We start from the raw sequence: 20978 nt of genomic DNA on the forward strand, positions 1-20978 counted from the left end.
CATAGAAGAGGTGGCCTAATCTGGGTCAGAGGAAAGGTAAGGACACTAAGTGAAAGTGAAAGTGAAGTCGTGTCCGACTATTTGTGACCCCGTGGATGGTAGCCTACCAAGCACCTCTGTCCATGGGATTTTCCAGGCAATAGTACTGGAGTGGATTGCCATTTCCTACTCCAGGGGATCGAACCTGGGTCTCCTGCATTGTAGACAGACGCTTTACCGTCTGAGCCACCAGGGAATTCAAGGACACTAAATGGATCAGCTACTCAACCTAAAATTTGATTTAGGAGAAGTAAGCTTGATGGGATTGAGTGGGAGAAAGACTTTACAGGATGAAGACAAAGAGTTATCTGAGCCAATAAACAGCATATGCAAAGGCTTACAGAGAGAGCTGGCATACATGCCATTAATAAAGAATTAAAATTAGTTCTGCAGTTGCAGCTTGGGTGGCAGTGTAGAGGGTGGGGAGAGTAAGACAGATTATCAGGAGATTATCAGGAGCCAGGAGATTATCAGGAGCCAGGAAATGAACTGGCACTTTAGGGGTAAGGAAAAGCACTTGTGTGGATTTCAATCCAGGATTTGAAACAGCCTGGATTTTTAAGGCTGTTCAACTTGAATATGGTTTTGTGAAACATGGCATAAATTCTTGTGTGCAGCATGAGATTCTGTGCGAGTAAGATGGGGTGTGAAAAGCAATAGATGAATGTCTGGACTTGACCTTTCTCAAGAAAATCTGCGTAGCATTTTCTAAAGCAGCAAAGAGCGGTGGAAGAAGGAAGTACACCATGTGTCGGTTTCTAGGTAATGACAATAACAAAACCCCGAGAGAGGTGAGGGTGCTGTCTCCTCAGGTTGTCAGGTAACAGGAGAGACAAGCAGAGGGACGCCACAAGAGCAGCATCTTGCCACAACTTGCGCATAAGCCCAGCCTCACGTTTCACTTCCAGAGTTGCTCCTTCTGAGCCCCTCTGAAGGCAGACAATAGCGGGACCAAGCTTATCCTGGTCCCTGCATGGAGTCAGGTTGGTATAGGACAAAACCTGGGGCTGAGAAGTCTAAGGGGCTTAAGGGGATCTGTTTTACCTCCGTTAGGACTCTGATCACCTGGAGAATGCGCGTGAGCTCCCTGAGTCTCGGCCTTCTCCCAACGTTCAAAATATGGTGACAAAGTGCTACTTCAGAGGATGTTTTGGAGGAGTTAAAAAAAAACATGTAGGAAAGGTACCTCGACTCTCCCTTGGCATTTGGCAGGCATTTGATTTGATAAGAGGAGGCTCTGGCTATGAAACCATCAGCTTCATTACCGTATGAAAAAGAATGGGTAACAGGGAAGGTAGAAGAAAAAGAAGTTTCTTCATAAGGGATAGATGCCTTGGGAGCTACTTGATTGAGTCTGAATTCCTTGAGTGGCCTAAAGTAAATAAATGTTCTCAGCCTGAGGGTATGTGTTTGGCTCTTTCTTCACAGTTGATATTCACATGGATGGCAGGACTATGACTCTTAAATCAAGTATTCACTGAGTAGACTTTTTTCCCCAAAACAAACATATAATTAAGATGCCAGGGTGTATGTGTGTGTGTGTGTGTGTGTGTGTGTGTGTGTGTGTAGAGATGACTCCTCTATAATACAGCATAGAATTAGGGAGCTGAAAGTGTTGTTCTGTTATATACCACTAGCTGAATAGGATAATTCTCTGGCCAGATAACAATAAGTTTATCTCCATTCAGTGTTGCTAATCTACTTCTACTCGAATTCATAATTTGCTCCCTGAGTATTGCTTTATGTGTTTGTATGACAGCAACTGAGGACAAGGGGCCTCGAGGGGGTCTGATGGTCCCTCCTTTTTCTCTTTCTCATCAAGTCTCCGTCAACAGTGCTGGTCCCTATGGAAGCATGAGATTCCTAATGCCTAAAATAGGTAATTCATTGCTCCCTTAAGAGAAACAAGCCAAATGAACTGATGAAGCCAAATAAGCCAACTCTGTAACCATGTGTGGTTCAGAGGGGATTCAATTCTATGAAGACAGGAACAGCACCAAGAACATATTGGAGGAAAAATGCAATTGAATGAGGAAATTAATGCCAGGCTTATATCTGAGCTTTTTTACTTCCCACAGATGTGCTATGCTCCATCAGCACCCAATCTTCCCAACAGTCTCAGAAAATTCCTAAAGAGCTATTAAAAAGTAAATTAGTAAGCCATCTCATTTCATAAAAGATGCAGACTGTAACTTGCCACAACTAGCCAAAAGCAAAAGCCTAAAACATTATAAATGAGAAGCAGAAAATTACATTAACCTTAATTTATTAACCTTCATTAAGAAGGAAGCTGTATCACTTACAATAGCCAAGATACGGAAACAATCCAAATGTTCATCGATGGATGAGTGGATTAAAACAATGTGAGCATGCTGCAGTCCATGGGGTCGCAGAGTCGGGCACAACTAAGCGATTGAACTGAACTGACTGAGATACGTAAATAATAGAATATTATTCAGCTATAACGGGCTTCCCTGGTGGCTCAGATGATAAAGAATCTGCCTGTAATGCAAGAGACTTGGGCTCAATCCCTGGGTCAGGAAGATCCCCTGGAGGAGGGATTGGCTACCCACTCCAGTATTCTTACCTGGAGAATCCCATAGACAGAGGAGCCTGTTGGGCTACATTCCATGGGGTTGCAAAGAGTCAAACACGGCTGAGCCACTAACACACACACACATTCAGCTCTAAAAATAATGATATTCTGCCACTCGTGAAAACGTGGATGGACCTTGAAGGCACTATGTTAAGTGAAATAAATTAGACAGAGAAAGATGAATACTGTATGCGCTCACTTTTATGTAGAATCTTTAAAAAAGAAATAAACCTAAGCTCAAAAATGCAGATAACAGATTGGTGGCTGTCTGAGGTGGAGATTGAGGGGTGAGCAAAAGGGCTGAAGATACTAAAAATACAAACTTTTAGTTATAAAATAAATAAATCATAGGGATGTAACGTACAATACTGTGACTATAGTAAATAATACTGTATTGCATATTTGAAAGTTTAAAGTAAATAAATCTTAAACTTTCTCATTAAAAGAAAAAGAAGAAGAAGAAGGAAGCTGTATTTGTTTAGGAAAAATCCCTTAGGATAGAAGGTGAGAGCCCAGCCCAAGGTTGCCATAATTTGGATAAAACCATTTCATGCTGGAGGAGATGATGAATGTACCCAGGAGAGGAGAACAAAAGAGAGACAAAGGAGACAGTGGAGGATTACGTATTCTGCAAGGTGGTTCTTACTTGTGAACCTCCCAAATCTTTAATAAAATTGCTAAAACTCAAAAATATAGACTTTTATAAAACTCAGTGAAGAATTTTGTACCAGGTTTTGGGTGAAACCAAAGCAATAAACTTGGGAGCAGGAGACAGAGGAGGGGGTATACAGAGTCTAGGAGCACAAGAGAGGGAGCCGATCCCAGGGCACTGGAATTGGATTTGAGTGCAGTTTAACCAAACCCTTACAGGATAGGTCTTTGGGTCACGTGGATACACAAGTTTTTGATTAGTGGTCAGTGAACGTAAATTTCTTAGCTGAAAATCTCACCTTCTAACCACACAGGGCACTTATTTTACATTTATAAAGTTATTTGCCCTAAAGCTCTGTTGCTCAAGAGATGGGCATATATAAGACGTTTTAAAAGAATGGTGTCAGATAAAAAGAACTGTTCTGGCTTATGGTCAATTTCTAAATGATTTCTCCTTAATAGATTAAAGGACATCCATTGCTGACCTTCACTCAACCAAAACGGGAAACAAGCTTTCCTGAGATCAGCAATTGGCTACTTGGGATTAGTGAAGAGAGTTCTTCTGTGAAAGGTCTCTGCTCAATATTCAACAACATCATTGTGTTTTCAGAATGCCTCAAGCCAGGAAGGATCAGCACACATTTTTTTTTTTAAATTTTGATCATCACACATTTTAACAATAACTTTATTTCCAGCCCTTTCCAACAGAAAACTCGCCTGCAAAATAGATCTCAAAAGTACACTGCCTATTACAGGATAAATTAGGCAACTTTCTTATCAAGACTTGTCCAAGGATCATTAGCTTAAAGCCATCGGTGTACATGCCGAAGAACAAGAGAAGACACTCAGTGACACAATGTTGGCACACAGGTTAGAGATTCCAAAACCAACCCCTGCCCCACCTCACCCACACAGAAGGTCAGAAGAAAAGAAAATAATAAAGGAGGAGAAATGAAAACAGCTTCTGTGGACAGAATCAGTTTATACCCTCAACTTTTCTTAAAGTTGAGACCCTTTTTTTAGTAGAGATCTCAGCAATGTCAAGTGTCCATAGCAAGTGTTGTCCATGAAAATCCTGAAATGATTAGCATCTCTCATGGCACAGTAACATTAACAGGCCCCGAAATCCTCCTTCAAGACGGGTATACATTGGGATGCTCCTCTCCAAGCAAAGATTAGTCAAGCCGGATGGTTTTCTCCTCCAAGTACAACAGAAAAACCTACATATCCACAGAAACAGTCTCTAGAGCTTTATTGGTTTTATTTGCTCTATTCCAAGTCCCCAAAATTGAAATCTTTCCCATAGAGACCACCTGCTCCATCATGATCTCTGACCCACCCTTTGTTGAAGACGGAAGAGGAGGAAGAGAGTGGACTCACCAGTTGATTGCTGTACCAGTACAGTGACGACCCCTTCAGGACCACCCAGAACTTTTTCCATTTGTTGCCTAGGAAAGTTCCTTTCTCCTTTTTCTTATAGAGCCACCCTTGGCAGTCAGCATGCCCCAGGTCTTTACACGATATCCTCCTTCGACTCATGCTGAAAAAACCTGCAAACAAGTACATGAAAAAGTAGGTAACGTCGTATCCTGATTTATAAGACAGAGTGAAAGGGAACTGTACACTGTTTACCTTCAGGAAGTTGCATTTTTGTACCAAGATTTATGCAAAGTAAATGTGAAAAATAAAGTAATTTATCGATTTTATTTTTAAACATTCATTTGGTGCTTAGAAGGGACAAGATCAAAGAAACAGTGAGACACATGCAGGTGTAAGAACATTCTTCAGTCGAGTAAGTTGAAAACACGAAAATCATGATTCTGGCAGGCACATCACTTCACTCACCAGCTTGTTTCAACAATAATAGCAAGTTATGCAAGAGATGGAAAAGGGTTAATGCCCACCTAGAAATACAGCCACTTGCCGACTCAGTGCCAGTCTTTGTAAGCTCTATTGACATACCACGGGGGATTAATCCAAATGAACAGCAAGCCATCATTTCTTAAAATCGATCCAAAAACAAGAACCCCACATTAATCTGCCATCCACGTCCTGGTATTAGCATTAAGACAGACAAAAATCGGATCCCAAAGAAGACATTCAGGAGAACACGACACTCACACACACAAATAGGGGATATAGAAACAAAAGATCTAATTACCTTGAGTTTTCTTTCTCTGCTTCTGACGCAAGGGAACCTGCTGGAAATGCAGGAAGGAGAGAAAAGAGGAAATTTCTGATTGTGTTGTAACATTTGTAAAGAGAGAAGGAGGGAGGAGGTGGCAGTGTTTATGAGCAGGATGGAAGCTAAAAAAAAAAACTCTCTAAGCAGAGCTAAAGGGGCGCTTACTAGCTGAGGCACAAAATGTGCTAATTAGAATCAATAGACATTTAGCTGCACCTGAAAAAATACGAAACACAGCATTTATCACTAATGTTTCCTGTTTCCACCCACAACCACCTTTCTCACTACCACTTTAGTTATGACAGGATAGCGTTCACTCAAGTTCTTAAAAATAATACAAATATCTCCCCTTTTATTTTTTGTGAGAGAAGGAAAACTTATAGCCTGCTTTATTTTGTGCCATTTCTAAAGAGCAGCAACTATATAAATAAACCTGGAAGACACCCATTACAATCTCACAGGACTACAGGTTTACATCAGACTACTAAATTCATGGTCCTGCTACCTCCACCAGGTTGCATGTAAACCACATGAATTAAACATCCCAGAAAAAGAAGTTCCACAGCCTCTTTTGGTGCGGTGTAAGTACCTATCAACCCTCCTTATTGGGAAATTCTGATTTGCAGCCAGGTTTCATTCACATATTGTCTCATGGAAGATAAATTAATTACCAATTTCTATTTTATACTAGCTCTTCTAAGATTCAAATTAGAAAAAAAGATACTATATCTGAAATGCACATTTTTTCACAGTACATTTGAAACAATTCATGTAAAATCATCAGACTATAAACAAAAACAGAAAAAAAAATCTTTCAACTGGCTGTGTGTGTGTGAATCATCAGACTATAAACAAAAATAGAAAAAAAAAATCATTCAACTGGCTGTGTGTGTGTGTGTGTGTGTGTGTGTGTGATTTTTTTTTCCTCCATGATATCTAAGCTGAATTCAGTCAGGGTTAAATGACATAATCTTCTGAGTGAATTTGGAAAAAAAAAAATGTACATAATCGAAGAGGAGTTCTAAAAATTGGTATGCAATCCTATTACAAGATCTTATAAAGTTATTCTAGATGCAACTGGCTAATATCCTCTGTATCTAACTATTGCTCTAATAATTACAATGGTTCTATTATATGTTTGAAGAGGGAATATGACAGAGTGGAAGTAAGATGGGATTTTTAAATCCAGAGACCTGAAATCAACTTACAGTTGTTGTAATTAGTAGCTGTGTTACCCAAGGAAAAGTCAGTTTAGCACTCAAAACCAACTTGGTTCATTTGTAAAATCAAGATATTTGTAAATCCAATCCCATAAGTCTCATAAGTATTTAATATGATTGTACACAAAAATGCACTAAAAATTAAAAATTCTTTATGTATGCACTGTAATATTATATGACTATAGATATAAACAAATTTTTCACATATAATAAACAAAAATTTCCTATCAAGTTTTAGGATAGGCAGGATTTGTATTTCTCTGAGATGTACGTCTCTCATCATTTAACTTCAATGATGAAGTTAAAGTGCCTTAAACTATATTTCCTGAGAAACTTCATACTGACTTTTTATTTTACAAATATTAGAATAAAATTTTATCCTTGAGGAAATAAATCATTCTTTTGAAAAATGGACATGACAAAGGCAATATTTGCCCTAAATTTTAGGCAGGAGAAGACATATTAGAGTCATGACAGGCAACTAAAATTTAGGCATTTTTGACCAAGTCATTCCCACTTCATAAGATATCTCCCACACTGACCTGCATCCTGATCTAAAATTCCCACTCTTCTCTCCAATGTTCTTTCTCCTGGGGTTTTTTCTACATGCAATTTTCTGAGTTCAGCAAAGCCCATTAACAAAATATTTTAACCCAAATATATTGTTCACATAATGTATTTTATTTCAACAGCTAGAACTTAGCTGACAGCCAGGACTGAAAAAGAAGAGGGTAAGTCAATTTAGACAGTGGGAATAACTTACGAGAATCTGGGGTCCAGGAGACCCCAAGAAGCTCTCAAGACAAATTAAGAACCACAGGGGAGTAGGAAGAAAAGGGAAGTGTAGACAGAGGCAGTCCCAGACCATTCTGGCGCATCTGAACAAGGTCAATCACATTAGCTTATACAAAAAGAACAGCTTAGAAAAGAAGAGAGAGTAGGAGAGGACGCTGTAGGATCCATGAAGGGAGGCACCCCACGCTCCATCCCTCCTGACTGGGAGCAGGTGAATCTCCTCCATCCATCAATTATGGGCTAGTACTCTTGCCTGGAAAATCCCATGGATGGAGGAGCCTGGTGGGCTGCAGTCCATGGAGTCACAAAGAGTCGGACCCGACTGAGTGACTTCACTTTCATTTCACTTTCATGCATTGGAGAAGGAAATGGCAACCCACTCCAGTGTTCTTGCCTGGAGAATCCCAGGGACGGGGAAGCCTGGTGGGCTGCCATCTATGGGGTCGCACAGAGTTGGACACGACTGAAGTGACTTAGCAGCAGCAGCAGGCTTCCCAGGTGATGCTAGGAGTAAAGGTATCTCCTGTTACCAATGTAGGAGATGAGACATAAGAGACATCGGTTCAATCCCCAGGTTGAGAAGATCCCCTGCAGGAGAAAATGGCAACTCGCTCCAGTATTCTTGCCTAGAAAATCACATGGACAGAGGAGCCTAGTGGGCTACAGTCCATAGGGTTGCAAAGAGTCTAACACAACTCAAGCAACTCAGCACAGCACAGTTTGGCAAGGTCTTTCCAGTTCTACCATACAAGCTGATGGCTGGTTCTAGAGAAAACCCTCTATCAAACTGTACCCTCTGTCTCAACGTGGCCCCAAAACAGGCCTCAGTCTATGCTAGATTCTTGCACCTGGACTAATGAGAAGTAGGGCTCTAGGCTGGACAATACCTCAAGCAGGGTGAGCACCAAAAACCGAGAGGACTTTATTCAGACTCTTTTTTTTTAAAACGAGGGGAAGGAGTTTAGTCATTGAGTCAGCGCTACCCCTCAGACAGAACTTTTCCTAAGGCAAATGATCACAAAATCTGTATAAGTGTTCAAACTGTTTCCTCCAACCAGAAGCTGAGCTTCATATTACAGGAACGATAAATTAGCGGGAATTGCATTTTCACTTGATCAACATGAACTTGAAACTTAAATTGGTTTAGATGAAAGAATGAAAACAATCTTGAGAACTTTAGTAAGTTTGAGATATGTCTAACTCCTCACAACAGGAAGTGGAACCCACGAACTCGTCAGTTTCAAAAAGATCTCACATGTGGTTTATTCCACTAGATGAGCAAGAAAAAGCCAAGCAAACAGTGAGCATTTTATGAAACTATTTTTTTGATAGGGAATTATACCCATTATAACAAATGTATGTGTAAGTATGCTCAGCCATGTCCAACTCTTTATGACCCTATAGACAACAGCCCGCCAGGCTCCTCAGTCCATGGGACTTCCCCAGACAAGAAGACTGGAATGGCTTGCCATTTCCTGCTCCAGGTGATCTTCCTGACCCAGGGATTGAACCTGTGTCTCTTCATAACAAATATCTGAAGCCTCATAAGGTATTTTTCTCACAAGATTTTCTTCCTATTGGGATATGGTAGGGAAAACGAAATTCTGAATTTGCCCTAATTTGGCTCTAAAATTTGAGGAAATTTTTCTTTTAAATAAATATTTCCTTTTCATGGAAAAACACTATTTTTCTTTTACTTTTTAAGTTGGAGGGGGTAAAAAATTCACTTGGTCATTAATCACTCAAAAACACATGCTGTATAAATATACAAAGGAACCAGTGTAAAATATACAAATGGACCTCCTCTGATATTGAATGATGGTGTTCACATCCAAGTTAAGGGTAATTATTATACTGATTTCTAATTTATATAGCAATTAAATCTTAAAAAGTACAATTTACCCATGACATATTAAAATTCACCACAAAATAGATTGTCATTACATCAAATTTCACAATGGTCTCGTCTTAAAATTATACGGTGATATGCTATGATGGGTCCTGATTTTCGGCATTTTCCCAAGTTCCATGGTATAAACCCTCACAGCATTGTCGGTTTTCAGCTACTAATACTTTAGGTGGCCAGCAGCCTGAGCCAAAGGACACAAGCAGCCTCAAAGCTCTAGGGTAGTATTAGTCACTCAGTCAGTCCGACTGTTTGTGACCCCATGGACAATAGCCCACCAGGCTCCTCCATCCATTGGACTTCCAGGCAAGAATACTGGAGTGGGTTGCCATTTCCTTCTCCATTACACAAGCCACAAAAATTCCTGAATTTTTTAGGGCCAAGCCAGCTCCAGCTGATAAAACCATTAGGGAGTTTCTCTATAAAACACCTTTCCCCCCACCCCCCCCAAAAAATCTCTCCTTTTCCCTGGCAAATTAAACTCAGTTTTGTAAAGAGAATTTTCAAGCTTTAAATATTAAAATTTCACCTGTAAAAATACATGAAAGACTTGCAACTTTTTTCCAGAAGACTAGCCACCTTAAATATTACAAGTTAATATGAAAAGAAACCCTCTGATAGTGAAAAATGAAGATAGATCCGAGACTTTATAATAACAATAGACAATAATTGAAAACAATGATAACCACAAAACATAAAGCTTATAGTGTTTGCCAGGGTGAGTCTTTTCATAAATACCTGGACTGAATTGTCACATTTACAGTTTAGATGTTATTATAATGCACATTTTACAGAGAAGAAAATTTTTTAATTAATTTTTATTGGAGTATAATTGCCTTACAGTGTTGCATGAGTCTCTTGCCATACAGCAAAGTGAATCAGTCATATGTAGACGCACATCCCCTCTTTTGTAGATTTCCTTCCTACCACTTAGGTCAGAGGAGAAAAGTGAAGTAAATCAAGATTCAGTGTTTTGCCCAAAGTCACAAAAGGAAACAGTAAAATACATACATTTATTTCAAGAATAAAATTCACAAAGTAGTAACCTTTAAGGTATTTGCTTTGGTTGTTGATGTTATATAAAGTAAGAGGACAGAAAAGAGGGAATTGGAGTTTGAGGAGAAGCTGGATGCAATGGCACTTTCTCCATTGAGAAACTGGAGAAATAAAAGAAGAACTAGGGAGAAGAGAAAGGAGAGGAAAAAGAAGGAGGGACAAGGAGAGGAGGGTGAGGAGGAGGAAGCTAGAAGGTGGAAAGTGAGGGAGAGAAACGTGTCAGGGAAAGAGTGTCTAGCTTAATCAGTGGATAAATGACAACAATATAGAGAACTGTGGTGCTGGAGAAGACTCTTGAGAGTCCCCTGGACGGCAAGGAGATCCAACCAATGCACCCTAAAGGAGATTAATCCTGAATGTTCATTGGAAGGACTGATGCTGAAGCTGAAACTCCAATACTTTGGCCACCTGATGCAAAGAGCTGACTCCTTTGAAAAGACCCTGACACTGGGACAGATTGAAGGTGAGAGGAGAAGGGGATGACAGAAGATGAGGTGGGTGAATGGCATCATCGACTTAATGGACATGAGTTTGAGTAAACTCAGTTGTTGGTGATGGACAGGGAGGCTTAGCATGCTGCAGTCCATGGGGTCACAAAGAGTCAGACAAGACTGAGTGACTGAACTGAACTGATAGAGAACATGGCTTAAGCAGAGAAATGACAACCCACTCCAGCAGTATTCTTGCCTGGAGAATCCTATGAATAGAGGAGCCTGGTGGGCTACAGTCCATAGAGTCGCACAGAGTCAAACACGGCTGAAGCAACTTAACACAGCAGCATTTATAAATATATACATATATATCCAGAGTATACATATTGAGTTTGATGTATATAAGACGCATGGGAAAATAGCATATATAGTATTTACGAGTCTAGAGATGTGGGAGAAGTCTGGAATAAAGGCATAAAATCAGGGATCATCAGCATATAGAGAGTGGAAATCTTGAGTTTGGGTAAGATCACTCAGATGTGTAGGATGTAAAAGGATTGAAGTCAGAATCCAAAGGAAGACCCAATGCGTTTACACAGAATGAACAGGAATGGAGACTGCCAGGAGACGGAGCAGACAAGCAAAGGGAAACAAGAAAATCAGGAGAGGGACTGTCGTGGAAGTGAGGGAAAGACTGAAGGGAGAGGTGAGCCAAAACCATCAAACACTCACCAGTATAAAAGAGAAAGAAAAAAGTACTAGAGACCTTGGCAAAACAGTTTCATCGTTGTGTTGGCTAGAAAACAAATTTCAGTGGGTTGGGGAGGAACGGGAATTTAAGAAGTTAACAGAGCACTAAAGACTAGTCTCTCCAGGAGACATCATCGTAACAGGAGTCCTAGAGCCAAAAGACAGAGGTTGTTACACGTGTTTCCAAAACTATGCTCCTGTGCTTATAATCTCTCCTGCAGTAAACTATAGACAAACACTTGTTCACTGATAGTGGCATGTTGAAGTTGAAAAGCCATTTAACTACATGATATCAGAAGTCTCAGCTGTTCATATTCTAACTCCCTGAGTATACATTTCTTACTTCCTTCTTTTCTTTCTTAGTTTTTACTTTATTTTTAAGGGAATGAAATATGAATACATGATATACAACTTCCCTTTTCCATTTCCCTCTCATTCATCCCAGGTTACACTAAACTGAATGTGATATTTATCATTCTCATGCAAATTTAGTATTTATAAGGAGCATTTAACAATACCATAAGCAATAGCATTAATGGTGGTAGTGGTTTAGTCAATAAGTCATGTCCGACTCTTGTGACCCCATGGACTGCAGCCTGCTAGGCTCCTCTGTCCATGGGATTCTCCAGGCAAGAATACTGGAGTGGGTTGCCATTTCCTTCTCCAGGGGATCTTCCTGACCCAGGAATCGAACCTGGGTCTCCTGCATTGCAGGCAGATTCTTTACCAATTGAGCTATGAGGGAAGCCCTAATAGCATTCATGGAGGTGTTTAATTTTCAGTATTGTATTTTTGAGATTTTTTTTTTCCATGTTGGGATAAGCAGCTGTAGTTCTACGACAGCACTACAGTCAATGAAAATACCGTAGTTTATTTATCCACTCACATATTAACCCATATTTAATATGTAATTGTGCACTGCCACAACATTGTTACAATTATCAACTTTGTATAACTTCCATTGTACAATATAATACACATGGGCACATGTGTCCATGGGCTAGAGTATTTACCTGAGAGTAGATTGCACGGTCATAGGATATATGCATCCTTAATTTTTTGGATATACCCTGATTGCTCTCAAAGTGTCCTACTTATCATCCTTCTTGCAATTAAGAAAGAGCTTCTCAGGTAGCACTAGTTGTAAAGATACTCATAGGGGAGCAAGCTTCACTTGGACCAGAGGAAAACTACTTTCTGCCTCCAGATGAGGCTCCCATCAAGCCGTAGCTTCAGTCTTGCTGCCCCTTTTCATTTCTGATCCACAGAGATGAGCACTGTGTTTTTGAGCCTACTATGCTTTTCTTGTGTTCTACAGTTTTCTCTTTATCACTGAACTCTGTATTGACAGCAGAGAGGAGTGTCTACCCGTGAACCTGCAGGACAGTGCTGAATGGAAACCAATCATTTCAAGTATGAGACCCCACCTTGAAATCACAATTTAAGTGACAAACGAGTCACTTTCCACAGTGGTTTCAATATACCACCAAGACATCTGTCCAGTTCCTCTCCTGGCACCCTAAACTTTTCTTTTATCCCACAGAAATGCCAGGCACTTTAACAATTTCATACATTTGAATACTTTATTCTCTTCCCCTATTTTTCATCTGCTTAACACTTACCCTTCCTTTCAGACCCAGGTCAAATGCCACCTCCACCGTGAAGCCCTCTCTGACTTCAGAAGGCAGTGAGCTCTTATAATAATCTTATATTCACTCAGGGTTATTTACCTGTAGTCATTGTAAGAACTGATTTCTATTATTTCCCAAAGATCTTCATGGTAGGTATTGTTTTTACCATTTCACAAAGAAGGAACTTCCTCTTGGTGTGGTAAGTAACCTCCCCTCAGATCACATTGAGGTAGCAATAGAGCCAATACTAGACCTAGCCATTCTGATTCCTAAGTCTGTTGTTTAACTCGAGGCTACTCTACTTCTTCTGTCTTTTTTATTCCACAATGGTTTGCTGATACCTCTCCTCTCAAATGGGTTGATAACTTATCTGTTTACAAATCTGAGTGGTAACACGGTGGTGACATAATCCATCCAGTGGTCCAAACCAGCAACTGTGGTTAATCTCATATAGGCTTTTCTTCCATCCCATATAATTACTTAATCACTTCCTCTGTTAATGCTGGTTCTTAAAGTTTATCAAATTCCTTTATCAGCTCTAGGAATCGAGCTCTGCTTAGATCGAACCACAACTTCAAAATAGAATTGACATTCTTGAACATGCCATGACTTCAAAATCTAGCACCTAGCCCAATGCCTAACACACAGGGAACACTTGATAAATATTTACCAAAAGGTTAACTGTGTCTTATGTCAACTTTTACTTCCTATAATGCCTTAATGATAGTGCCTGGTACAAGTGGAGATTTAACAAATATCTGGAAAGCCATCTAGTGTTTGATTACTCAGAGCTGAAAGTACTTCCACAAACATCAGCAGAGAAAAGCAACATCAAAATTGCTCTGCATTCTTCTCCCACAGAAAGCCGCATACATAGAGAAAAGCTCCTGGGATCAACTGACACTAAGTTTGAACCCACCTGGAGAGATGACCTTGGATGACCTTCTTTAAAGGTAAAATGGACTTGTGCTGGACAAACCTCTTGTTGTTGTTCAGTTGTTAAATGATGTCCAACTCTTGCAGCCCCATGGACTATAGCCCACCAAGCTCCTCTGTCCATGGGATTTCCTAGGCAAGAATACTGGAGTGGGTTGCCATTTCTTTCTCCAGGGGATCTTCCTGACCCAGGGATCGAACCCTTATCTTCTGCATTGGCAGGCGGGTTCTTTACCGCTGAGCCACCAGGGACCAGAACAACAGGAGACTGAAGCAGACAAATCTCTCGCTCGCTCACTCAGTCGCTCAGTCGTGTCCAACTCTTTGCAACCCATGGACTGTAGCCCACCAAGCTCCTCCATCCATGGGATTCTCCAGGCAAGAATACTGGCGTGGGTTGCCATTTCCTTCTCCAGGGGACCTTCCTGACCCAGGGATCAAACCCAGGTCTCCCACATTGCAGGCAGACGCTTTAACCTCTGCACCACCAAGACAAATCTCTACTTCAAGCTAAAATACTACCGCCTGAAAAACCACAGTAGCTTTCTTTGGCATCCTGCTTTAACCATATCCTCCAAAGATTAAGAATCTGGAACCCAAGAAACAAGAATGCATGGGGTAGAGAAGAGGTGCTGGGTGGAGGGACACAAGTCTTCCAGAGGTAGCCAACGAGCCCCGACCCTGTCATCTTTGCCCAGGCAGCTGTCGTGTACTTCTCCACTCCAAGTCCTACCTGGGACAGAAAATATGCACAGCAGCTTCCTGCCTTCAAAGCAGCGTTGGCACAGCCAATTCAACACAGAGTTCTGTTGATGGAGCCTAAAAAGCAAGCTGCCAACATTTCAGCTCTTTCCAGTTGAACAAAAAGGTGGAAAAGAGATTCTTCAGTTCATCCCTGAATATTTCCACATCCCTGAGACACACACCACGGGCACAGAGATGGAGTGGAGGGCGGGGCAGGGCAGGTTCCCACGGGGGCTGGAATCACGTGGCAGCTGTTCCTGGCACACAGTGCACAGAAGGACCAGGCAATACACATTCTGTGAACGACGTATGCAGAGTTTTGTTTTTTTTTTTTTGTAAAGCACACACATCAAGGACCAATTTGCTATTAGATTGCTGCACAGATGCAGTCCCAGCAACAGGCAAAAAACCCAATGACCACAGTACCAGAAGTAAGCATCCATTCACATTTGGTGAGCTTGTCCTCATCAGCAGAAAGACTGAGCCAAGCAACTGTGATTTCTATGCTGCTGCTGCTGCTGCTGCGTCGCTTCAGTCACGTCCGACACTGTGTGACCCCATAGACGGCAGCCCACCAGGCTCCCCCGTCCCTGGGATTCTCCAGGCAAGAGTACTGGAGTGGGTTGCCATTTCCTTCTCCAATGCATGAAAGTGAAAAGCGAAAGTGAAGTTGCTCAGTCATGTCCGACTCTTCATGACCCCATGGACTGCAGTCTTCCAGGCTCCTCCGTCCATGGGATTTTCCAGGCAAGAGTACCGGAGTGGGTTTCCATTGCCTTCTCCAGATTTCTATGCAGAGACTTTCATTTCAGGACGTTTTCCCTTGGCATTTCTCTTTTCCAGGAAACATTTAGGGAAGGAAATTTATTTTAAAAATTTTTTGAGAAAACACTGTCATAAAGTGTTGATCTAAGAGAACTGTGACATTTCTTCCCCACTCAAGCAATCCCTGAAAGCAATTCTTGAAAGCTTTAGGTAAAAGAATTGTGTACAACGGTAAATGAGATATTGTGCCACATTCCCTCTGAGCCTTGTCATCCTTAAATTAAGGCTGCTTTCCTTCCTTAGCTAAAATGCTGTTACTAAAATCTGAGACTTTAGTAATCAAGCCTTTAAGACTCATATGCTAGTCGTTATTATTTATTTATCTATTTATTTTAATGAGAAATGAATCACAAAAGAAAACTAAGCATACTGATTTAGTGTATAATGCTGAATGGCCACAGTATTTAGTTGCTGTTGTTTAGTTGCTGCTTGCTGTTGTTTAGTTGTTAAAGTCATGTCTGACCCTTCTACGACCCCAGGGACTGTAGCCCACCAGTCGCCCCTGTCTCTGGGATTTTCCGGGCAAGAATACTAGAGTGAGCTACCATTTCCTTCTCCAGGTGATCTTCGTGACCCAGAGATCAAACTCCAGTCTCTTATGTCTCCTGCATTGGCAGGCGGATTCTTTACCACTGAGCCACATGAAGAAGCACAGTATAATGTACGGAAAGCCTCATAAGAGCTACACAATGGGTGTTTAATGATTGTACCAAATATAATCATAATGGGTGGAAATTTCCCTAAAATCCCTGACCCAGATCCTAAAGGTGTTATGCCAGCGCTTTCTTTCAGGTCACAAGTTGGTAAATTATGGTTTCTGTTTATTCAACCACCCCTTACTGCACAGTCACTTAGTGTCAAGGACCAGCAATTCAGTGGCAAGAAAGTTTTAACATAGCTTCCAGGGAAACACAGAAGAAAGAGAACTGAGAAGGATAAAAAGGTCTCACCCCATCACAGCGCTTACCTAAAACTGAGGAGTCAGGGCAGGCCCTCCAGATAAAGACCTATGCATAAGAGGATGCGGTACGGTAATGCAGGTACAAGTCAGGAGGCATGGACCACAGAGGACGGCAGGTTTGGGGGTGGAAACCATGTTCAGGGGGGCTGAGTCACATTACAAAGGGCCTTGTAAATTATGCTGGAAAGTACAAAGTTCATCTGAAAGCCAATGGAAGCCATTGAACAGACGGAAAAAGACGAGTAGAAAAATCACATCTACGTGTAGGCAAATTCACCCTGGCTGTCGTTGGGCAGGCAGAGGTTAGTTGAGGGGAGGAGACAAGGGCAGAGACAGGCAAAGAGCCCAGTGAGCAGGGGGAGGGCAAGTGCTGTGAAGATGGGGAAATATTGGGCTGTTGTTACATCTTCTGGAAAAACCTCAATAGACTTTTTGGTCAACCCAACATTTAGGTGTTAAAACAGACAGAACTTAACGAGTTAATCTTTTTGATTCTGTGTGAAGCTTTAGCTTTGAAAATCCTGCTGCTTCCCTTCAGAGGAGAGAAAATCAGAGGCAAGACAAAGATACTATCAGATAACAACAATTCAACAACAAAAAAAAGAACAGTGTTTTTTTTACTGCGCACATAATAAAATTTCAAATGCGTAGAGTCTAGTTTCTTGAACTAGCATTATTTACATACCACTTCAATGATACCTATCATGTCGGGATCAATAAAAGTCCCTTAGAAGTATCACCCTGCCCCCACCAGGTGGTCAGCTCCTCCTCTAAGTACCCCAGCACCAAGCACAGAGCTCAGCACACGCAGCTCAATACATGTTAGTTTAGTGGAAATGAAGGGTAATTTGGGATGTCATTAGGTCAAATGTGTCAGGCCTACCAAAACCACCTAGCATAAAAATAGGTCTCTGGTGCTACATATTATTTAGAGAACAAATGACAGCAGAAAATGGAACTAATTTTCTGAATGGAAAGATAAAGTAGAGTAACCACTGAAAAGCAGCTGGAAGAAACGTTTGAGAGAGATATTAAGCATTCCCAGCCAGACACCGGAGAAGGCACTGGCACCCCACTCCAGTACTCTTGCCTGGAAAATCCCATGGACAGAGGAGCCTGGTGGGCTGCAGTCCATGGGGTCACGAAGAATTGGACATGACTGAGCGACTTCACTTTCACTTTTCACTTTCATGCATTGGAGAAGGAAATGGCAGCCCACTCCAGTGTTCTTGCCTGGAGAATCCCAGGGACGGGGAAGCCTGGTGGGCTGCCGTCTCTGGGCTCACACAGAGTCGGACATGACTGAAGTGACTTAGCAACCACTGAAAAGCAGCTGGAAGAAACGTTTGAGAGAGATATTAAGCATTCCCAGCATTCCCAGCCAGACACCGGAGAAGGCAATGGCACCCCACTCTAGTACTCTTGCCTGGAAAATCCCATGGATGGAGGAGCCTGGTAGGCTGCAGTCCATGGGGTCACGAAGAGTCGGACACGACTGAGCGACTCCACTTTCACTTTTCACTGTCATGCAGTGAGAAGGAAATGGCAACCCACTCCAGTGTTCTTGCCTGGAGAATCCCAGGGATGGGGGAGCCTGGTGGGCTGCTGTCTATGGGGTCGCACAGAGTCGGACACTACTGAAGTGACTTAACAGCAGCAGCAGCAGCCAGACACTGATGGCTGTGAGATAAAAATAACAGGGAAACTGACACACAAGGAGAACTGAGCTGATTCAGTCTAGGGGCTGAGGATGATGGCTCATGAAATGAGAAAGCCCCAAAAACAGTTCCCACCAAGAAGAGAATCCACTTGTGCCCAAGGGAACCAAAGGGGAAGAAGGTTACATATTACAGCGGTAAAAACCGTAGATTGGGAGTTCCAGAATGATACGTGAGTCCTTGGGTAATCAGATCTGCCATGTTTGTTCAAAAATCCAAGGCCATACTTTTTTTTTTATTTTTTAAGACGTGGAGATTTTGACTTGTTTCAACTCACCATTAAATCTCAATTCCTACGTAGTACAGTGGCTGACACATAATAAACTCAGGAGAGATAATCAGTGAACATTAAATGAATGTTTCAATGAATCAATTTATTCATTTGAAGTCCTTAGGTGCCCTCATTATCTTAATTTCCATTTCCTCTTAAACATATAAGATGAACTCCTTCCAGCTGGAAGATTACTCTTTTTTTTCATCAGAATTAAACCCTGCATCATCTTTCTTAAGGATTCAACAGTCCTAATTCTTTCTTTTCATGCCATTTTCCCAAATAACACATACAAATGCTTATAATCACATGCATTTTTTCTTTTTAAATTTCTCATAAATTTTGGATACTCTAAACCTGAGACTCCCTGATTCTGTCTTTATAAATCTGTGACCTCTGCGTGCTTTTGCCCTTGATCATAAGACCCTCCTTTAATATCCTGTACACACAGCTTTGATCTCACACAGAATGATCACTGTTCGTTTCCAAGCAAACTATTCAATATTATGGTAATCCAACTCTATGCCCCGACCAGTAACGCTGAAGAAGCTGAAGTTGAACAGTTCTGTGAAGACCTACAAGACCTTCTAGAACTAACACTCAAAAGAGATGTCTTTTTGATTATAGGGGACTGGAATGCAAAAGTAGGAAGTCAAGAAACACATGGAGTAACAGGCAAATTTGGCCTTGGAGTACGGAATGAAGCAGGGCAAAGGCTAATAGCATTCTGCCAAGAGAACATACTGGTCATAGCAAACACCCTCTTCCAACAACACAAGAGAAGACTCTACACATGGACATCACCAGATGGTCTACACCAAAATCAGATTGATTATATTCTTTGTAGCCAAAGATGGAGAAGCTCTATCAGTTCAGTTCAGTCGCTCAGTCGTGCCCGACTCTTTGCGACCCCATGAATTGCAGCACGCCAGGCCTCCCTGTCCATCACCAACTCCCAGAGTTCACTCAGATTCATGTTCATCGAGTCAGTGATGCCATCCAGCCATCTCATCCTCTGTTGTCCCCTTCTCCTCCTGCCCCCAATCCCTCCCAGCATCAAAGTCTTTTCCAATGAGTCAACTCTTCGCATGAGGTGGCCAAAGTACTGGAGTTTCAGCTTTAGCATCATTCCTTCCAAAGAAATCCCAGGGCTGATCTCCTTCAGAATGGACTGGTTGGATCTCCTTGCAGTCTAAGGGACTCTCAAGAGTCTTCTCCAACACCAAAGTTCAAAAGCATTAATTCTTTGGTGCTCAGCCTTCTTCACAGTCCAACTCTCACAATCATACATGACTACTGGAAAAACCATAGCCTTGACTAGACGGACCTTAGTCGGCAAAGTAATATCTTTGCTTTTGAATATGCTATCTAGGTTGGTCATAACTTTTCTTCCAAGGAGTAAGCGTCTTTTAATTTCATGGCTGCAGTCACCATCTGCAGTGATTTTTGAGCCCAAAAAAATAAAGTCTGACACTGTTTCCACTGTTTCCCATCTATTTCCCATGAAGTGATGGGACCGGATGCCATCAGCAAAAACAAGATCGGGAGCTCACCTGGCTCAGATCATGAACTCCTTATAGCCAAATTCAGACTGAAACTGAAGAAAGTGGAGAAAACCACTAGAACATTTAGGTATGACCTAAATCAAATCCCTTATGACTATACAATGGAAGTGAGAAATAGATTTAAGGGACTAGATCTGATAGACAGAGTGCCTGATGAACTATGGATGGAGGTTCATGACATTGTACAGGAGACAGGGATCAAGATCATCTCCAAGAAAAAGAAATGCAAAAAAGCAAAATGGCTTTCTTAGGAGGCCTTACAAATAGCTGTGAAAAGAAGGGAAGTGAAAAGCAAAGGAGAAAAGGAAAGATATACCCATTTGAATGCAGAGTTCCAAAAGAATAGCAAGGAGAGATAAGAAAGCCTTCCTCAGTGCTGAATGCAAAGAAATATAGGAAAACAGTAGAATGGGAAAGACTAGAGATCTCTTCAAGAAAATTAGAGATACCAAGGGAACATTTCATGCAAAGATGGGCTCAATAAAGGACAGAAATGGTAGAGATCTAACAGAAGCAGAAGATATTAAGAAGAGGTGGCAAGAATACACAGAAGAACTGTACAAAAAAGATCTTCATGACCCAGATAATCATGATGGTGTAATCACTCACTTAGAGCCAGACATCCTGGAATGTGAAGTCAAGTGGGCCTTAGGAAGCATCACTATGAACAAAGCTAGTGGAGGTGATGGAATTCCAGT

At 41.4% G+C, this 20978-nt stretch overlaps 1 protein-coding gene across 10 annotated transcripts in view; it reads right to left on the reverse strand.

Annotated features, from left to right (window-relative positions):
* Window positions 1-20978, reverse strand: part of IPCEF1 (interaction protein for cytohesin exchange factors 1) — a 171829-nt gene that overhangs the window by 76179 nt on the left and 74672 nt on the right. For 4 of the 10 annotated variants that reach the window (XM_027972592.3, XM_060419852.1, XM_060419851.1 and 1 more), the window contains 2 exons: window positions 5448-5484; window positions 4667-4836 (listed from right to left, as the gene is read on the reverse strand). In XM_027972592.3, coding sequence (XP_027828393.2) covers window positions 4667-4836; window positions 5448-5484 — 207 coding nt within the window. Of the gene's footprint in view, window positions 1-4666; window positions 4837-5190; window positions 5516-20978 lie in introns of those variants that run through there. The other 6 variants (XM_027972591.3, XM_060419849.1, XM_060419848.1 and 3 more) reach the window with 3 other exon arrangements.

This window comes from Ovis aries, chromosome 8 (assembly GCF_016772045.2).
Source record: "Ovis aries strain OAR_USU_Benz2616 breed Rambouillet chromosome 8, ARS-UI_Ramb_v3.0, whole genome shotgun sequence".
NCBI lineage: Eukaryota > Metazoa > Chordata > Mammalia > Artiodactyla > Bovidae > Ovis > Ovis aries.